This window comes from Rhagoletis pomonella, unplaced genomic scaffold (assembly GCF_013731165.1).
Source record: "Rhagoletis pomonella isolate Grant_MI unplaced genomic scaffold, Rhpom_1.0 Rhpom_scaffold_03311, whole genome shotgun sequence".
Classification (NCBI taxonomy): Eukaryota; Metazoa; Arthropoda; class Insecta; order Diptera; family Tephritidae; genus Rhagoletis; species Rhagoletis pomonella.
This window is the reverse complement of record NW_023461863.1, coordinates 1-19692: the sequence shown is the minus strand read 5'-3', so window position 1 is coordinate 19692 and position 19692 is coordinate 1. Positions and strand designations below refer to the sequence as shown.

General features: G+C 35.8%; 1 protein-coding gene across 1 annotated transcript; it reads left to right on the top strand.

Annotated features, from left to right (window-relative positions):
• Window positions 1-11972: 11972 nt before the first annotated feature.
• LOC118754067 lies at window positions 11973-14871 on the top strand. Its single transcript, XM_036488934.1, has 2 exons — window positions 11973-12813; window positions 14777-14871. Exons 1-2 carry the CDS (start codon window positions 11973-11975, stop codon window positions 14869-14871), a joined length of 936 nt encoding a protein of 311 aa, XP_036344827.1.
• The last annotated feature ends 4821 nt before the right edge of the window (window positions 14872-19692 follow it).

The following is a 19692-nucleotide window of genomic DNA, read 5'->3' as shown; positions in this document are numbered from 1 at the left end:
AATTAAATTCAAATTATTTTTAAGTAGGGTTAACAGATTTTTTGTGCGCGAAATCAGTACGTTAGAACTATTCATGCTAAAAAATCAGTACTTTTCAGTACATTTTTATTCAAAGCAAAATTATGAATGTAAGTAACAGACAATACTTTGAGCGCAGGGGTGCTTGTTTTTAACAATATTATGGTATATAAATAAAATATAGTTCATAAAAAACAAAAGGGAGATTCATTTTAACCAGAGTTTACACATCATTGTACACAGAAGCCAATTATTTTATTTTATATTTATGCCATTTTTGAAAAGCAATAATGAGATCATTTCCCTCTTCAGTGTTTAAATAGTCAAAGAATTCTATACATTTAATTTTAAAATTACTATTAATTTGAAATTCACTTTGAAAAAAAATTTAATTTGTTGCCGGTTTGAGTCAAACCACGCCAACTGTGTCAATGAATTTTCATTGATTTTCTGGAAAGTGAAGACAATTGTGGGAATCTGTAGATAATTATAGAACAAAAATACACTTTGGACGGTTTTTAGAGATTGCACTTCGTTTTTTGTTTTTTGGTATTATAAGAATATTGCAATTTTTGAGAGAAAAATTCGTAACTCGCGACCGATTTGATGAATTTTTTTTTGAGAGTTGCTGAAGCTAAAGGGAAAAGCTAGAAAGATTTGCAAAACAAAATTTGCAAAACAATTAATTCTTTAATAACAATAATTTAAACAATTGCAATTATTTGTATATTCTAGGCCCGCGATTGCAGTGAAATTTTGGCACAATATACTCTAAACTCTTGTTTTTAAGTTCCAAAAAGAAAAAATTGGTCTTTCCAATTTTGACAGTCGCTATCGATTTTGATTTGCAAATTTTATTCTGCAAATCTTTCTATTGTAAAGGGAAAAGCTTCAGCAACTCTCAAAAAAAATTTATCAACTTTCATCAAATGGGTCGCGAGTTACGAGTTTTTCTCTCAAAAATTGCAGTATTCTTATAATGCCAAAAAAAAACAAAAACTAAGTGCAATTTCGAAAAACCGTCCAAAGTGTATTTTTGTTCTATAATTATCTACAAATTCGCACAATTGTCTTCACTTTCCAGAAAATCAATGAAAATTCATTGACACAGTTGGCGTGGTTTGACTCGTTTCTCTCTTTGCGCCAGAAATTTTATTCTCTCAGTTGCTTCGTTTGAGTGTGGATTAAAAAAAAAAAAATACATATTATTTAAAACTGTGGAAAAGTACCACTATTTAGGTACTTCATCTATATTTCCTCATGGCTTGAATTATCTTTTTCAACTACGCAAGAACTTTGAAAGACTAAGAACTCGCTAAAAAGAGCATCTAACTCTATGTTTTGTATGCAAAACTCTTTTACAATGTCAGTAAATTATGAAAAAAGAATTGTAAGCTAGAGGCAAAAGCTATTCCAACATTTGAATTTGTTGTTATTAAACTGAAAGTTATTTTCGAATAACTAACAACACTCGACAAAAAAAGGTCAGCCTTCATTTAAATAATTTAAGCTCCATCATATTATCGCAACTGGAATGTACCGACCCGGCGATATGCCCGTACTTTACTTTTTACAGTACAATTTAAGGAAGTTCCAACTTACGTAAAAACCTTAAGAAAATCCTAAAGTATTTTGTTTGAATTGAAAATTCAGTACAAATCAGTACAAATTTTGAAAAATCAGGACATTAGCGTACTGATTGAAGAAATTAATAAAATCAGTAGGTACAAGAGTTGAAAAATCAGTGTACTAATAAAATCAGTACGTCTGGGAACCATATTTTTAAGTCAAATCAATTATTACACTATGAGTATCGATCGAAATGGTTTTGATGAGGCTTTATTTCTTAATTGTATATAGGAGGGTTGCCACCTGTTAAAAAGGATATTCGGCTTAAATAAAGGCAGACAATTTAAATGTATATCCTGTTATGGATGTCAGACGAAAGGGGCTGTGTTTGAAAATATTTGCAGAGGGTTGCCACCTTTTTACAAAGTTAGATTCAATATAAGCAATAGTTTAAATAAATTACTTCAATGTGAATATAAATCGAAATTGTTTTGAATATACTTTATTTCCAAACTACATGTATGATTGTTGCCACCTGATTTTATAATTACATTCAAATTGAATTAACAGGATTGGATAATTTAAATATGCATCACAATACAAGTGTCAGACGAGAAAGGTTTAACGAGGTTTTGGTTATTAAGAACAATTTTGTTTCAGCATTATAACATTAAAGAGGGTTTCCACCTGTGTAAAAAGTTAACCTCAAATTATTTAATAAGTTAAAGCAATTATTAAAAATATGGGCATCAAACGAAATGAGTTTAAAAAGGCTTTATTTCTGAACTGTATTTAGGAGCGTTGCCACGTATATAAAAAATCAAGTTTAACTTAATTCATCAGGCACATGAAATGTGTAGGTATCACAATATCAGACGCAAGAGATTTTTTTTATTTCTTAACAATATTCAGGAGAGTTTCCAGCTGTTTCAGAAGTCTTAGCTAACTTATGCACAGGCGTGAAGACGAAGATAATGCGAAGACAAGCACGAACACGAAGGAGAATACTAATACGGCAATCTAGGCTAATATGAAGAGTAATACAAATTTCTGCAGCATGAAAGGAAATAAAAATGAATCGTAGTAGTGATACACGTCATGGCATATGTATGTCTATTTATAAGCTGATGGTACATATGATTGAAGTTAATGTGGATCTGCTTCTCTATTGCTAAGTATTAATATTTTCCAATTCATATTCATTTATTAAATTCAATTCAATACAATCAAAACGAATATTTCATGTACCGTTTGTAACTTGAATGTTATCCTAATAATATCACGTATTCTACGTTTAAGTTTAGCGGCTGTGCCGGAGTCAGGTCAAGCCGAAGGCGTGGACTGACCCTTTTTTATAAAGGTGGAATATTCGTTTTTTATAAAGGTAGCCTCATAGCCGAGGTTTACCATTTTCATGTTTAACATTCTAGAGTTAAATAATTGAAAAACGAGGGCGGTCTTCAACTCGATAACGTGGCCAGTCTCCATCACAGCCGAGCCTTAGCTATCCAATGTGATTTATAAATATACATGTCAAACCTTTAAAAATGATTGTTGTAGCAGATTTCAACTACTAAAATCCGTTTCTATTCAATTTACGAATGCGAAGAGGTCACAAACACAAAGAAATCTGTATTTTGTTAAGTTTCGCGATTGCTTTAAAAAATACTTGGAAGTAGGAGTATTATCGAAACTGTTTTGCAAATTTGAGTACTGGCATCGATTCTGCTTTATTCGATACTTTTCTAAAAAGTTCTATCACTAGAGTACATTGAAACTCATCTCATTAAGTAAGAATGAAGTGCTTACTATTCCGTGTATTAACTTAAATATGAATAGCACACCAATCATCTCTCTGTGACTTTGAAGTGTTGGCAAGTTAAAAGTTAATTATTTAAGGGCCGTTTTCTAATGTAAGCGGTAAAGTTGCCCTTACTAACAGGACATAGAGCTGCCAAACTAACGATGGCATTATCGATAGTATCGATAGTGTGTCTTAAATTTACACTATCGATGCTGTCGTTTTTAGGTCAATACTATCGATAGTTGCAAAACCATCGAATTTACTTGCGACTATTGATTTTTCTTAATTTTGCACTTCTCTTATTTGAATTTCACAAGTTTGTCAAATAAAAAGGCGTGAGGTTGTAGCGTTGAAAGAGTTGTAAATAAATTAAAATGTCTCAAGAAAGTGGTAAGCATTATAAAATATTTATATGTGTAGTTATATCTTACATGTGTAGTTATATATATATTTGCAGCAACGGTTCATGAAAATAGCGAAAACAGCGAACCAAATGAATCAGGCAGCGAATGTGAGAGCATAGTGTGCAAACGAAGCCGAAATGGAATTTGCAAAATTTGCTTTATTTCTCTTTTAAATGGGAAATAATACCAAAATCTGAGTTTTGCTTTATTTCCAACAAAGGTTAGAAATAGGAATATTAATCCCGAGCTTCCGGGATCCCGGACTTCTTAAGGTTTCGAAAATCCCGGGATTCTTGGCAAGCAATCCCGGAATTTTCGTGATTTTTAATTTGCACTGATGGAAATAATAGAAACCCCTTTTCTTGAGCAGTATTGGCTATATTTCCTTTGATACCTTACCCGAATAAGAAGAGATAGACCCATTAAAATGTATACTTAAATGATCAGAATGTCGAGCTGACTCGATCCGTCTGTCCGTCTGTTTGTATGCAATCTAGTCTCTCAGTGTTCGAGATATTCGGATGAAATTTGGTAGGTGGGTGTAGTTTTATAATGTATTAATCATTTGTTGGAACCGGGAGAATCGGACCACTATAACATATAGCTCCCATACAACTGATTGTTCAGATATGAGATTTTTCGTTATAACTTCTCCATTTATGCAGCTAGGAACATGAAATTTTGCACTGTTGTCACTCATTATCAAAAAAAATACTTTCAGTAAAAATGGCAAAGATCGGGTCGCTGTAATCTATAGCTTCCATACAACTGATTGTTCATAACTTCCCCATTTATGAAATTAGGAACATGAAAATTCGCACCGTTTTCACTCATTATTAACAAAATACTTGCAGTGAAAATAAGAAAGATCGGGTCACTATAACATATATCTCCCATACAACTGATTGTTCAGTTATGAGAGTTTTCGTTATAACTCCTCCATTTATGCAGCTAGGAACATGAAATTTTGCAATGCTTCCTACCATTATCAAAACAATACTTGTAGTGAAAATTGCGAAGATCGGGTCGCTATAACCTATAGCCTCAATACAACTGATTGTTCACAGATGAGATTTTATGTTATAACCTCAATATATGTAGCTCGAAACATGAAATTTAAAGTTTACAGTAAAATTAGCAAAGATCGAGGCACTATAACCCATTTATTGCCTCCATACAACTGATTGTTCAGATATGGGGTTTACTTTATTTAGACAGATAAAACCGATAAATTTCGGAAGCTATTTGATAAATAATAATAGAAAAATCTTTAAAATCTATGCTGTATAAGCTTTATCTCTTACACCACTGATTGTTCAGATACCAGTTTTCGCGATATATCGCCTTTATGTAGGAAGCTAAACCCATTAAATTGTGTTACCGGTTTACATACCCATCACACAGCAGTGAAAATCACATAGACTGGTGCTATATGAGGTATATCTTCCATACCTCTGATTGTTTAGATATAATTTTTTATATATGTATCTCCTCCATCCTCTATCTATTTATGTATGCTGTGAATATATAAATTTTTTCAAATGCAGTAATATGTTAAAGTAAAATTTTCAGATGTTCATGAAAGTTATGAAGCCTTCGGCATAGCCGAAGACAGCGCTGCTCTTACTTGTTTTATTTAATAACTAGCTAATGCCCGCTTACTTCGTGGTGCCTAATAAGAACTTTTGCGTTGGCCAATGCAAAAGAGCGTTTAAAAGCAAAAATAGTATGTGAAGTCAAAGTTTTTGGTATAAGTTGAAACCACGAAAGCGCAGTATCCTTCTCACACATAGGCCAATAATAGTAACGCTGTGATACCATAGGGAATACCAATCCCTTTCGGTGTCATGAGCTTTACCGATGGTCTTATTTCCACCTGTGAGATCTCTGCCAAGCATGCGTAATCTTTTTCTATGATCTTGCAGCTAAAACATTGGTGCGGTGCGTACGCCAATAAAGATTCTTATAAGGAAACACACAGGAGCACAGAAGTGCGTTTTTTGTTATAGGAGGGCCAAGAATCTTTGCTGTCCCACAGGATCAAAAGATTTTCGGTACATTGACTAAATGAGTCGTGTGATCTCTTGCATATCTTTCAAATGAAGCAATTGATATACCTACGGTGATCTTTCCTTGTTAATTCGCCACTTTTACAATTCGTGGTAATATTTATGATCTGATTTCCAGGTATATGCCAGATCGCATGATCATGCATGAGGGCGTCAGACAAACTTAACCCCATCCTTCATTTAGACATCTGAAAACTAAATTCGTATAACTTAAAAATAGGGCCAAAGCAAACCAACCACACGGGGCACAGTGCTGTGTCTCCATATAAAAAGTGGGCAAAAATAGAATAATGGACGGATTTGAGTAAAAATTCGTTTCTTGGTGCATTAGAGTACGGAGATTTCAAAAATCAATTTTTACCTAGCTCTTACATTTTTCATGGAAACTGAGATTGAAACTGCAAAATTTGATATTCAAAAGTAGTTCCAATACTGAGTAGTTATTTTATTATTTATACAGAGCGTTTTCCTAATAATATTAAAGACTTCAAGGCTTCATTCTATGGCTTAATTCATGGCAAATAAGATTCCTTATATCTCTCTTACGCAAACCCTCTAGGAATGGCAGCTACTTTCATTTTGGTCCTTTTTGACTACAAAATGTTTTTTTAAATTGATTATATCTTTTGGTGTGGATGTCACACGCTTAAAAAATTTGATTCATTCAAGACGACATTAAATACTCAAAAGACAAATATAATTTTGTTTTCTTTTTTATTAGTTACTTCGCACGAACAAGAGTTGTTGCAAAATACTGAATCAAAAATTATTTGTTTTATCTGACGCCGTTTATTGAAAAATTAAAGTCATCATGCAGTCAAATTCCAAACTACTCAGCAAACACACTAGTTCATTGACTATATATTTTGTGGTGTATTCATACATGAATTGTGGTGTATTCATACATGAATTTTGTGGTGTATTCATACATGAATTCATTCATGAATTTCGGGTTGAAATCATACTAGTCAGAAAAAGCGTAATCTATACTAGAAATCATACTAATCAGAAAAATCCCATCCCATAGTATACCAACTGGAATGAATGTCAAATTCGTGGACTAGTATGACAAGTGGTAGGATCTTGACGTGCATACTGACTAGTATGTTCTGGCGCATAGACTGAGTAGTATGTCAACTGCTATGATTCTGATGTATATAATGACTAGTATGCCAACAGGTACGATCATGACGTATATACGAACTAGTATCTTAAATGGTATGATATTGATGTATATATTGACTAGTATGTCAACTGATATATTGCTGATGCAGAGGCTGACTAGTATGCCAACTGGTATAGTGCTGATGCAGAAGAGGACAATTGCCATCTCGTAGGACATCGCCGCGGCCAGTTGCTTATATGGAAAAATTACAGAACTCGAACTAGTTGAGACCGTGTGGCTGACTAGTATTTGATTAGTATAAAACTAATTGAGTTGACTGAAGGGTACTTATTACTTTTAAGTTTCTTCAGCATCGACTAAATACTCTTCCAGCTCGTCCATTGTATAAACTGCATTTTTGTTTGGGATAGCACTCCTTTTAAAAACTACTTCAGGATCTGATGATATTGTTAAGTATGACATCAAGTCTCTGTTTGTATGCTCCCGAGCTGTTTTACGTGTATGATCATATCGTACGATACGTATGTGTTTATGTAAAGCTTCCAGAGCTTCCTCTGAAAAATTGCCTGTGGGAATAAATTCCTAGTAGTAAAAAATGCCGAATAGCAACAAATCGATTTTCTTACCAATTGGTAGATCGAAACACTCAATAACCTCACACCCATGCATCAATATTTTATGCAAGCTGCTAGGCAATAATGATTTCAGATCAACTTCGGCTGAATATTCAGTCGATTTAATCGTTGGCAGCAAAGTTTGTTTTTTTGTTTGCAATGCGTTTAAGCTCGGTATACAATCTTTATGCAACCGGTTTATTTTTGCATGTAAACTATTATATTTACGATCTGATAAGTTCAGATCTATGTATAGTGCGAGTGAATCAGATATCGGCAAACCTTCGGGTACTACTTTCAAAACATTCAACTTTGCTTGCTTTTTTCATTTTTTTCAGAGCATACTCGAGCTCTTCGATGGAATAGTTTTTCAACAAATGCTCTACCCTTCGATTTTTTGTTCTCCGTGAAGCTACGCAAAATTCTTCTTTAGAAGGTCTTCCCCGCTCAGCACATTTATCCTTATTTCCATTGGAATCCGGAAGGGAAAGGAATGTCCAATTTAGCCATTTAGAATATGTTTTTTCAAAAGCGCTTCTTTTGCGGCCACTATAATTCCACTTATTTTTCATCTCACTATTAAAAAGTTTTATTTTTTGATTCAAAAGTGCTTTGTCGCATTTAGCGTGTATTAATTTGTCTTCAAAAAATGCAGATAATGCAGACACTCTATCTGATGGACGAGTAGAAATCCAGATATCAGCTAAAATTGAGTTTTTTATAATTGAATTCATATTAATATTAGTTTTTTCACTATTTTACGCTTCACTACACAGCACAGAACACTACCGCGTGTGTCTACAGTAATAAACTTTACTATTTTTAAAGAATGTTTTGGCATTTAAGTAATGGAAAATACTGTGGTAACTGTAATCAGTGAAATTTTTTTTTTGCAAAAGTTTATTTTATAACCTTAAAAAAAAAACGATTTTCTTCGAAAAGCGCAATGAGTCTCCAGACTTTTTTTTATTTCAAAGAAAAATGCCCCTTCTTTCAAATAAAAGAATAAAAAAAAACATACTTTTACATTTTTTTTTTATCCCTTTGTAAACTTAGGAATTTTTTAAATTTTCTGCAACAAATTTTGGAGTGTAGCAAATAGGCCATTCCAGCAAGGAAACTCAACATTTTTTAAAAAGCTCTATAGAGTGGTTTCCTTACAGATTTTCTAATTAGAAAAATTGTGTCTTAAGATAAAGTATGGTAAATTGTATTTTTAGCAATTTTTTTTTTAAAGACTCCAGCTAAAGGCATTTTCATAAAAGAAAAAATATATAAAAAACACACAACTTTAAGAGGTTTTTGTGAGAACCTTATGAGATAAAAACAAAAACTAAGTCCAGATCCTTAATCTAGGATAAATTTCCTTTCCAACGATACCAAACACGTTGACATACGTGACAACAATTTTTTTGATTTTTGCCCGCTCATACAGCACTGTGCGGGGTTTCTATACATTTCGGCCCATTTTCTGCAAAACCATTGCTTACCATAAAATAAATACGTGTTACGAGTTTCAACCTCGACTCCAGCGGTACTCATCGGGTCAATTTTTATCAAAAGAATTTTCCATCATACAGGTACATAGCTCACATTCACAATTTGAACGAAATCGGTTAATAAATACGATTTTTATAAATAGCTCTACTCCAGCAACACCTAGCGAGTTTTCTAGTAGCATGTTATATTTAGGACCATATATGAATGTAAGATAACCTCCGAAAATCTGACGGAACTCTATTCAGTGGTTTTTGAGTTTAGCCAGAACAACGAAAACGGATATATTTTTATACAAATAGGTATGTAGATAGGACGGTCTATAGCGAAACTCGAAAAAAAGCTCAATTCTTTGTGAAAATTTTAAAATATTCTGCAAAATTTTCACACAAACTTTACCTTTCACTAAAACTTAAAAACACTTAAAACCACTTTTCGCCATAAGTACGGTATTGATAACATATGTAGCCGTGTCGAATTGCAGGGCGTTAGAGTAAGCGATTCCAGAGATAAGCCATATGAGAAGTTCAGTTTGTATGGAAGGTGCCACGCCCCCTTTTCCAATGCATTTGGAATATATGCATCAGTGCAAAGTTTCAGTTCCCCATCGTAATTGGTTTTAGAGATATATTGGTTTTTTACATTTTAATCTGCATAAGAATTTTAGGAATATCCCGAGCTACATACCGAGTAAATTTTTGGTCGGAATATTTATTTTCAAGGCATATGTTCCAAATATTAACCAAATCGGTGCAACCGTTTAGTGGTTTAGTGAAATACATTGTACAGAGAGCTGTATGAAATTGTAAAGCGTGACTGAGACTTCTTAATTTTTTCTCAGCAACAACAAAAAGTTTTTAATTTGTTTTGGAAAAACCACACAGAAGTTCCAAAAAAGTGCTATTGGTTATGCTTGAACACACTTAATTGAATGTCAATAAAATTAAGTTTGTGGTTATATCAAGCCGGAATTTTGAGAACACTCCGTTGCTAACTCTAAATATAAAAAGTTAATACATACAAGTACCTAGTAGTAATGATCGATGATAAACTTAAACAAACAAAAAAATTTATTCTATATTTTCAATTAGAGCTCTAGCAACATGTACATGTAATATTTCATTTATTTTACAAATTTAAATGAATAAAATTTTTCAAGCAGTTGACAAATCCCCTGTAAATATTTTCGGCATTAAAATTTCCTATCCTTTTTTGTTTTATGCCAATATTGCAATATTTAATTTATGCTATCAATTAAATTAAATTAAGGTTTTCAAATAGGTAACCTCCCACAAAAATATTTTCAGCAGTAAGCCTTTCTTTTGGCAGACATATTGCAGTATTTATTTTACCGTATCAGTTGACCTAAACTGCAGACAGAGAGTCCAAATTCTAAAAATTGTTAATTTGGCTTCGGTAACTCTAATAAAATCCCACCATATTAATTTTTCTTTAATATCTATATGGTACAGACATCCGCCTGTTACAATTTTATTATAAGTATAGATATAGATTTCATTTATTTTATGAATTTAATACAATAAAATTTTTCAAACAGGTGGCAACCCTCCCAAAAAATATTTTCTGCAGTAAAATTTCCTAAAGCTCTTCAGTTTGATACCCAAATTGCAGTACTCAATTTATCTTATAAATTAAATTAAATAAAAATTTTCAAACAGGTGGCAACTCTAAAAAACTATTTTTGGCTATAAGCCTTCTTAAGTCCCTTGTTGACGCCCATATTGAAATATTCGGTTTTTCTTATCAATTTACTTGAACTGCAATTTTCAAACAGGTGGCAATTCTCTAATTTTTTTCTTCCTGTATTTTAAGTTAGACCTCTAGCAATACACCGGAGAAAACTACATTCAATTCCATGCATTCGTTTTCGAGTGATGCGCGTGCAAACATACAGAGAGACAGACACACAGAAAGACCAACAAAAATTCTAAAAATGGTTGATTTGGCTTCTGGTGCTCTAATAAAGACCCCCCGCTACTAAATATCGTTTTGAAGTTTGATTGAAGTCAATAAACATTAATGAATTCGTTAGTACAATTAAAATCCCTCGTCTTTTATTTCCACGGAAAATCAGAAAATATAATCTCTGGCGCACCCTGCGCTCCCTTTTTGCTACTCCAAAAAGCAAGCATCGTCCTTCGAGCCTGCGGTATGGTTAAACCGGTAACAAAGTTCGTCCCGAGTGGCGTTCTGTGACAAAAAAGCAAAAAACAGTGCGATGTGGCTGCGACGGCGTCTAAAACGTTAATAATTCTAGCAATTTAATTGCAGGCACGAGTCACCCCGAGAACCCGCTTACAATTTCAACATGAAACCTAATTCACCTGACTCATTCACAATGGTGTACAGTAAGTGGCGTTGCCAGCCGCACGCGGATTATAGAAAAACATTAATGGAATACTTTACAAAGTTCTTAATCGAATTCGATTAAGTTGGGACTCATGTCCGCAACATGCCGGCCCGCCTGCGCCGGTGCCAGGTTGAGCAACTCTTGCAATTTCTCGAGGGTCAGCACGGCCTGGTTGAATAAATCGCGGATGCGCCGTTGGACCGCAGTATTGCCGCTGTGAGCTTGCTTTGCGGCTGGTTGGATCACATGGCTGGCTAGCTTCGATCGTCCACGGCGAACTTGTGCGGGCGAGTCAATACGGCGAGTGCTTTCCGATGGTGATGATGGTGGACGATGCAGCATTGTGTGATGCGCCTTCCCACACCGATGACAGAATGTCCCACTCTGGAAACTCCCTCAATGACGTACTATACACTGGCCCAACCCTTCAAAACGACTTGATGCTTATCATTCTCCGATGGCGTCTCTAAAAGTTTGTTTTTAATGGCGACATCGAAAAGATGTATCGCCAAATTCTCGTCCACAAGGAAGACCAAGATTTCCAAAGAATCGTCTTTCGTAGGTCCCCAAATAAGCCCATAGAAGATTTTAGGCTGAAAACAGTCACCTTTGGCGTCAGTTGCGCTCCCTATCTCGCAATCCGTACGATTCATCAGTTAGCGCAGGATGGTCAAGACGAATTCCCGCTCGCCAGCAATATCCTCCTACGCGAAACATACGTGGACGATATTCTCTTAGGCGGGCATAATATACAGTCCACTACAAGCTCATTAACCCAAGTTAACGACGCCCTGAAATCTGCAGGTTTTCCACTACGAAAAATCACCTCAAATCACCCAAAAATCCTGGAATCAGTCCCAGATTCCGAGGTCCTTGATGTTGATTTTCTCCAGTTTCAGGACACTAGCTCTACAAAAATGCTAGGCATAAAATGGAACGCGCTAACGGACTCCTTTTCTTACACGTACGATCCTGTTCCCGGTGCCAACTCGAGGACAAAAAGGCAAATATTATCAGCGGTAGCGAAATTGTTTGACCCGGAAGGATGGCTAACACCAATAATGATTTCCGCTAAAATGCTCCTTCAGCAACTATGCATGGAAGGAACTGACTGGGACGAGCACGTAAAACCCGGCGCTTTCCACAAATGGAACACTCTGCGCGAAAATCTCCCCGCGATTAATGAAATTGTTATTCCCCGCTGGGTGCAATTCTCCCCTACTCACCGTGTACAAGTACACGGGTTTTCAGACGCCTCTGAAAAAGCTTATTGTGCCTGTGTCTACCTCCGAGTACAAATTGACGAAAACTCCTTCTCGTCACACATACTCGCAGCTAAAAGTAAGTTAGCCCCCCCTGAAAACAGTCAGCCTCCCCAAACTTGAGCTCTGTGGAGCCGTCCTACTCTCCAAGCTGGTTAATCAACTCCACTCCCAACTAGATTTGCCTGCTCATGATTTGTACCTCTGGTCAGATTCTTCCATTGTGTTGGCGTGGTTAGAAAAATCGCCACACACTTGGAAAACTTATGTTGCCAATAGAATTTCGCTCATACTCCAAAATGTGAGCAATGCCACTTGGCGGCATGTACCTGGTGCAGAGAATCCTGCCGATCTAGGCACCCGCGGATGCCATCCCCAAGATCTTGCGACATGCGCATTATGGTGAAATGGCCCAGAATGGCTGCAAAAACTCCCCACTTCGTGGCCAAAAAACCCATCTCCACATTCGTCACCCACAGAACAACGACGTATTGAATCCCTGCACACGATTGAATCGGTGGACATACTTGAGCGTTTTTCCTCCTTTGCTCGAGCGTTGCGAGTAATAGCGTTTATGTATCGGTTTATAAACGCAGCGAGAAAGCAGCCGATACCCACTTCTCTCCCCTTAACGCACGAGGAAATAAATCAAGCCAAACTACGTATTATCGGTCAGACCCCAAGCCCGTACTATATCAACGAAATCAGCTCATTAAATCAAGGGAAATCTATTAGAAAAAAAAGCCCTCTACTGACTCTGAATCCGATGGTGAATCGAGCTGGAATTATGCGCGTAAATGGACGGTTAGCTTACGCAGCTCTCAGTTACAATGAACGTCAGACGATCATAATTCCAGAAAATTCCCAGCTCTGCTGCTCGACTTCCTCCATACAACTCTTATCCACGCTGACAAACAACTAATGATTCGAATGGTGCAGCAAGAATATTATATCCCCAGGTTGAAGCAAAAGATAAAAAAATGTATTTTTCAGTGCAAGGTATGCACAATCTATAAACAAAAGATGCATTCACATATAATGGCCGCGCTCCCCCCTGAACGATCTACCTATACACTCCCCTTTCATACCACAGGTGTTGACTTTGCTGGACCATTTCTTGTGAAAACATCTACGCTCCGACGAGCTCCCCACGCAAAGGCGTATGTGTGTGTGTTTGTGTGCCTCTCCACCAAAGCAGTACGCTTAGAATTATGCTCAAGTCTAACCACTGAAGCGTTCAAAGCAGCGTTCACCCGATTCGTCGGCCGCCGTGGAATCCCCCATAAAATCATGTCCGACAACGAAAAAACTGTCGTAGGTGCGCAGCGAACGCTGCAAAGAGAATTCTCCCAGTTTCTTAACGAAGCGGCTACTGATATCGCCGAAAAATACGCAACCCACGGATTTTCATGGCAGTTTATCCCACCGTATGCTCCTCATATGGGCGGTCTCTGGGAAGCTGCTGTAAAAAGCTTCAAAACCCATTTCACAAAGGTAGCCGGAAATCACAAGTTTACCTTTGAAGAATTTACCACTCTCCTTATTCGAATTGAAGCGGTGTTAAATTCCAGGCCGCTTTCCCCTTTGTCTCAGGATCTTACGGATCTGCTGGCTTTAACGCCAGGACACTTTTTGCGTGGTACCCCGCTCCTCTCTAGGCCTGAACCCCACTCTGACAATCTGTCTTTAGTAAACAAATGGCAAAAATTGAAGGTTATTCTATATCTTAAGGAACTCCATAAAAGGCACAAGTGGAAGCGACCAAGACGACCTTCTACCCCCAAACGAGTGGAGACTCGGGCGCGTTGTGAAACTTCACCCCGGTCATGATCACAATGTTCGCGTAGCTGATCTTTACACTCAAGACGGAACAATCACGCGAAATATTGCGAAGTTGTGCTTACTGCCCCCCTTTGTAGTAACTCCCTTTACATACGTCATGCCTCCTTAAAAACCTACTACTCCACACCTACACCTTCCTCTAGCTGACTCCACCATAGCATGGAACTAATTCCGTCTTCGGTGTGTTCTTCTTTCCACAGATGTCCAAGAATACGATGGAGCTCAGCCAGTGCCGCCTCTGCTGCCGCCATCATGCGTTGCTGTTTTGCCGCGCATTTCAAGCAATGACACCTGATGAGCGCTAAGAGTCTGCGCGTATACAAAAGTACTGCGTCAATTGCTAGGCGACGTCGCATTCAACCGGCTCCTGCAGCTCAGCCGACAGCTGTCATCGGTGTTGGAAGGCGCATCACTCAATGCTGCATCGTTCACCATCATCACCATCGGAAAGCACTCGCCGTACTGACTAGCCCGCACAAGTTCGCCGTGGACGATCGAAGCTAGCCAGCCGTGTGATCAAACAGCCGCAAAGCAAGCTCACAGCGGCAATACTGCGGTCCAACGGCGCATCCGCGATTTATTCAACCGGGCGGTGCTGACCCTCGAGAAATTGCAAGAGTTGCTCAACCTGGCACCGGGGCAGGCGGGCCGGCATGTTGCGGACATGAGTCCCAACTTAATCGAATTCGATTAAGAACTTTGTAAAGTATTCCATTAAGGTTTTTCTATAATCCGCGTGCGGCTGGCAACGCCACTTACTGTACACCATTGTGAATGAGTCAGGGGAATTAGGTTTCATGTTGAAATTGTAAGCGGGTTCACGGGGTGACTCGTGCCTGCAATTAAATTGCTAGAATTATTAACGTTTTAGACGCCGTCGCAGCCGCATCGCACCGTTTTTTGCTTTTTTGTCACAGAACGCCACTCGGGCGAACTTTGTTACCGGTTTAACCATACCGTTACTAAATATCGTGTTGAAGTTTGATTGAAGTCAATAAACATTAATGAATTCGTTAGTACAATTAAAATCCCTCGTCTTTTATTTCCACGGAAAATCAGAAAATATAATCTCTGGCGCACCCTGCGCTCCCTTTTTGCTACTCCAAAAAGCAAACAAATGATTTAAAAATTAAGAGAAATGTGCTTAGAGAAGAAATATGGGTATAAAATTAATGAGGAAACCCTGTAGGATTTAAACAGATTCAAGTTTATAGTGCAGAAGGGCTGGTAAATATTGAAAATGTATTAGGAAAAATTGAAAAAGCAACAAAGTCTAAGCGGTAGAAGTTATAGCACTATTTCGGAGATCACCACATCTCCTCATCAGACTTCTTTTTTCAAGTCAATAAACATTAATGAATTCGTTTGTACAATTAAAATCCCTCGTCTTTTATTTCCACGGAGAATCAGAAAATATATTCTCTGGCGCACCATGCGCTCCCTTTTTGCTACTCCAAAAAGCAAACAAATGATTTAAAAAATTCAGAGATATGTGCTTAGAGAAGAAATATGGGTATAAAATTAATGAGGAAACCCTGTAGAATTTAAACAGATTCAAGTTTATAGTGCAGAAGGGCTTTTAGATATTGAAAATGTATTAGGAAAAATTGAAAAAGCAACAAAGTCTAAGCGGTAGAAGTTATAGCACTATTTCGGAGATCACCACATCTCCTCATCAGACTTCTTTTTTCTAGACTTCAGCAAGGAACGAACCTGCGTAATCGATATTCAAAGTCAGAAGCGTTAACCACTGAGCTATGCACATCCCGTAAACTCTTGTTGCTAATTAATTTTCCTTATTCAACCAACTACTATCAAGTGCAGTTGATTTGCCGCTATTTATACTAGGTTCACATATAAGTAGATTATCCTCATTTTCGAGCTTAACACCCTAATCTGTAATTATAACAATAGATTAGCCATATAAAATTCGTCCCTTGTTAATCTGTAATTATAAAATAATCTCAGATTAAACCGATAACGTTTCGGTGTCCATCCTAGTTTTATCGATTGTTTTTGCAAAAAAGAGGAGAAATGCCAAATGTAAAAGTAAACAAAATTGCACGCTAGCAAGGAAAAGAAGTTTGTAGAGGTATTTTTAATAAAATGTTAGGTTAAAATATATTTATATTGCTTATTATAGCATAAAAACGGGATCACGGTGGCACAGAGAAGAAACATAACATTTCCTTGAGATGTGAGAATAACAAGCACAACAAATTTGACGGCTAATTATCTGAGATTTGCCTGTGTAAACGGGGTGATTAAAAAACGAGCTTTGATTGGGATAATATTGATATGTGAACATAGTTTTAAACTCGACAGCGTGGTTGTTGCTGTCAATTCTATACATCCATTTGCTTATTTTGCTTTTTAGTATAGTTTCAGGCAGGCTCTTCCTAAACTATGTATTTGGCAATGTTATTGTGGTTTATTAACATTTTATTTTTAATATTTTTATTGAGCTTTGTACCACGATTGTTTTATTAAGAAAAATTGAAAAAGCAACAAAGTCTAAGCGGTAGAAGTTATAGCACTATTTCGGAGATCACCACATCTCCTCATAAGACTTCTTTTTTCTAGACTTCAGCAGGGTCTAGAAAAAAGAAGTCTGATGAGGAGATGTGGTGATCTCCGAAATAGTGCTATAACTTCTACTGCTTAGACTTCGTTGCTTTTTCAATTTTTCCTAATAAAACAATCGTGGTACAAAGCTCAATAAAAATATTAAAAATTAAATGTTAATAAGCCACAATAACATTGACAAATATATTGAAAATGTAATTTTAAAATTTTATCCTTGAAATTTTGCAATATTTGCTTTTGAAAAAATTATATGTTAAGGGCTTATATAAACTCGAATTTTGTTCCTCTAACTTTGTCAGCTTAAAAATTACCAATTCGTCCTTGTGAATCTAAAACTAATTTTTTAAATTCTAAAGAAATTTCCTATTGAATTTGCTACCCATATTTTTATTCTACATTGCATTGGATTTTTTTTAAATTTTTGAAATTAATCATATCTTTGAAATTACAAAGTCCTTCAAAATAAATCCTGCGGTCAGAGAGAAAAAATTAAAACGCCCATTTATTTATTATTTGTTTCATAGTAGGAGAGCTTCTCAAACAATATAGAAGCAATTTTTTCGACTCGAGTTGTTGGAAAGGAATAAATATCTAAATCCCCGGACTAAACCTGGGATCCCGGGATTGTGACAACGCCATCCCGAAAATCCCGGGATCGGAAAAAGAAAAAAAATTAACATCCCTAGTTGGAAATAAAACAAATTTGGCCTTATTTCACATTGCTTATTTATACTATTTGTAACAAAAACAGTCTACTGACAGAAGGACAAAGAACTTTGTTTATTCCAAAAATACAGTTAAACAAAAAATGTTATATAATTGATATGAAAAAAGTGATATTCACAAAATATTTTTACTTATGAAAGGTATAACAAAATATAGGAAAAGCGTCATCTTTAATAACTGCTCAGCAAATTGGAGCTTTTGTATGAATTTTGTCTGCATAAACAGGTGAAGTCATAAAACAGCTTTATCGCTTTATTTTCTGTCATTCGGCTGCCTTATAGTCAAATTTTAAAGGCAATTTTTCAAACAAGGCAGTTTAAAAATCTTTCTTATCGCGCTAATTACTTCACCTGGTATATAGCATTGACACATTAAGTTAAATTTTTGGCAAATAAAATTAATCTTTTGGCAAATAAATTTAATCTTTTGGCAAATAAATTTAATCTTTTGACAAATAAAATTAATCTTTTGGCAAATAAATGTAATCTTTTGGCAAATTAATTTAACCTTTTGGCAAATAAAATAAATCTTTTTGCAAATAAATTTAATCTTTTGGCAAATAAAATTAAACTCTACTATAGTACTAAACAGTGTTTGAAAAAGTAAGAAATACACTTAAAAGCTCCTGTTGCTGTGCTTGGAAAGCATTTTTTTTTTTTACTTTTGATGCTAAGCTTTACTGCGCCAATATCAAGGGTTAACCTCCAGGATAGCTGAAAAGTGTTTTTCTGTTCTGTTGATTTGACTGCTCACTTTCAAACAGTTCTGTCACAGCATGGTCTCAAATATTCGTAAAACTATCTGGCGCATTTTATTCCAACCAAACCACGCATTATGGCCAAATGGGATAAAAAACCATCTAAAATGCTACAAATCCTGAACTCCCTTAATATATTTTCAAACCAAGGTACAAAAAAAAATTATTTATGTGCATACGCACATATGTACATTAGGGTGCTCATAGAAAATGTTTTTTTTTGGAAATTTCAAGACCCTACCCCCTAATTTTATTCGTTTTTATGAGAAATATTATTGCCTATTTTTATAGATATTTAAAGGTCATTTAGGAGTCGCGACCTGTCGATTTAGGATAAAAAAAACGGTTTTGTAGATTTATGAGTTTTTGAATGACTATTTTTGACTCGATTTCAAAGATCGAATGTCATCTGAGAAGAGGATATATAGGCCTTTGAAATGGTACTTAATAATCTATAATCGGACATGGCTTGTTGAAATTTTTTATGGGGTAAAATAAAAAAACGCATATTTCTCTTAATTTTTATTTAAATTTGACCATTGATAATTTCCACAATTTCAAAATATGTAGTACTGTCTAAAATTAAATCTATTTTCAAATAAACTGATACCTCATTAATTGCAATCGCATTAAAATTTAGGAGACTTTTCTTAAATACGGCCTGGAATTCATATTGTTTATGTGCCGGACTTTCAGATTTTTGAGCAGTGTGGCTAAGGAATTCATCAATATTTATCCAAAATTGATATACATATACAATCGTTCTTTAGCAAAGAAGTGGTTTTTCAGGAATTTTTAGGAAAATGGGGTGGCACCGCCCACTTGTATGACATATGCGTATCTCAAAAACTACTTGATCGATCTCAACCAAATGTGGTATACACATTGCGCTTAAGCTTCTTAAGCGCCACATTGAAAATTTTTTAAATAGGACGAAAATCACGACTTCCACCAACGTAACGGTACTTTCAAAAAACACAAAGCTAGCTATATTTTAGGGGGATTCGGTTTAGTCGGATTGCGATTGCAATTAATGAGTTATCAGTT